Source organism: Montipora foliosa, chromosome 2 (assembly GCF_036669935.1).
Source record: "Montipora foliosa isolate CH-2021 chromosome 2, ASM3666993v2, whole genome shotgun sequence".
NCBI classification, from domain to species: domain Eukaryota; kingdom Metazoa; phylum Cnidaria; class Anthozoa; order Scleractinia; family Acroporidae; genus Montipora; species Montipora foliosa.
Genome location: NC_090870.1, coordinates 39,948,106 through 39,949,496, shown reverse-complemented (window position 1 = coordinate 39,949,496; position 1,391 = coordinate 39,948,106). Strand labels below are relative to the sequence as shown.

The 1,391-nt window shown below is 43.1% G+C and overlaps 1 protein-coding gene across 1 annotated transcript; it reads left to right on the top strand.

Annotated features, from left to right (window-relative positions):
• Window positions 1-533: 533 nt before the first annotated feature.
• LOC137991659 (cyclin-T2-like) lies at window positions 534-1,391 on the top strand. The gene has a single exon (XM_068836710.1). It carries the CDS (start codon window positions 534-536, stop codon window positions 1,389-1,391), a length of 858 nt encoding a protein of 285 aa, XP_068692811.1.

The window sequence follows — 1,391 nt, the reverse complement described above, 5'->3', positions numbered from 1 at the left end:
CAATCAGTGCAGGCAGAGAGTCCTCCTCAACGGACCACTCCCACTTATTCTGACCTTAAGAAAAAATCCCGTCTGTTAAGGGCACAGGCCGAAGAAGACCACGTTACTCCCAGTAAGGATAACGCAGATACATCACCAAAAGCAAAACCAAAATCGACACGGAAGCCAAAAAGGGTGTTACCATCAGATTCTGACTCTAGTTCGGACGAGGACCCTAGTCCACCCCCCAAAAAAAGAAAACCAAGTACTAAAGCTAAGTGTAGTCCCAAACCCAAGACAATCTCCGACATACAGCAACAAGAAGACATTTATAGTCAACTGCCCTCAATTCAAAAAAGCAAAAAGAAAAAACACAAAAAAAACCAGTGAGTACACAGATCTTCTTGACACATGCAACATGGTAATGCTTGTTTCTTGATTGTTTAATCAACCATGTCATGATTTCAAAACGTATGTATGTCAATACGTCAATGTTCAATCAACATGGCATGTTTTCACAGTAAGTTAATTGTAGTGCCAAATTGAACCTGCAGATGTCTCTGAATAAACCGTTTTCAACTGTGCTTCAAGATTACAACGAGGAGGCCATCTTGGCAAGTGGCGACGAGCTATATGTCAATGTTACGACCCCTGCTAATATTCGAGATGTCTGTGAAAAGACAGATACGATGTCTCTGAGAGACCCAATACCAGCATCTGAGACTGAAGACGTGCATATGACATCTGTCTCTCCATCACACAACCGCCAAATTACACCTCCTAGGACATTCCAAGACACATCCTCAGATACACTGCCATTAGATGTTTCATCACACAACAAGCAAATAAATCCTACAATTCCACCACCACCTCCAAAAGATTCATTGCACAACAACAAAAGAACACCCCGAGCGTCATCCACCGATTCATCTTCCTCAGCATCATCACATTCATCGAAACATCGTAGATCACGATCTATGCATGTCCCACGAGATTCACACAAACGTAAACACTCATCACACAGACATTCAAAACATCACAAACACTCAAGACACTCTACACCACGTCACTCACCATCACCACCACCAAGACGTCATTCACCACCACCAACTGTACCTGGTAGATCAAACACATCACGACACAATTCCATATCTCGTCATACGTCAAACACTGCAAACAAACACTCTCATCATGCATCATCTGGCAGAGACACTCCCCGTCAGAGAACTCCAGAAATAAGAGACAATAACACAAGAACACCTCGAGTGCAGAGATGCTTTAATTGCGGGAGACCCGGGCACATGAAAAAAGATTGCAGACAACCGCGAAGACGGTTGAAAACGGCACAAAACCAAAGGGCACAGTGTTTCGTATTCAAGGCACCTATTACTAACTTGCATATACATAAGTAA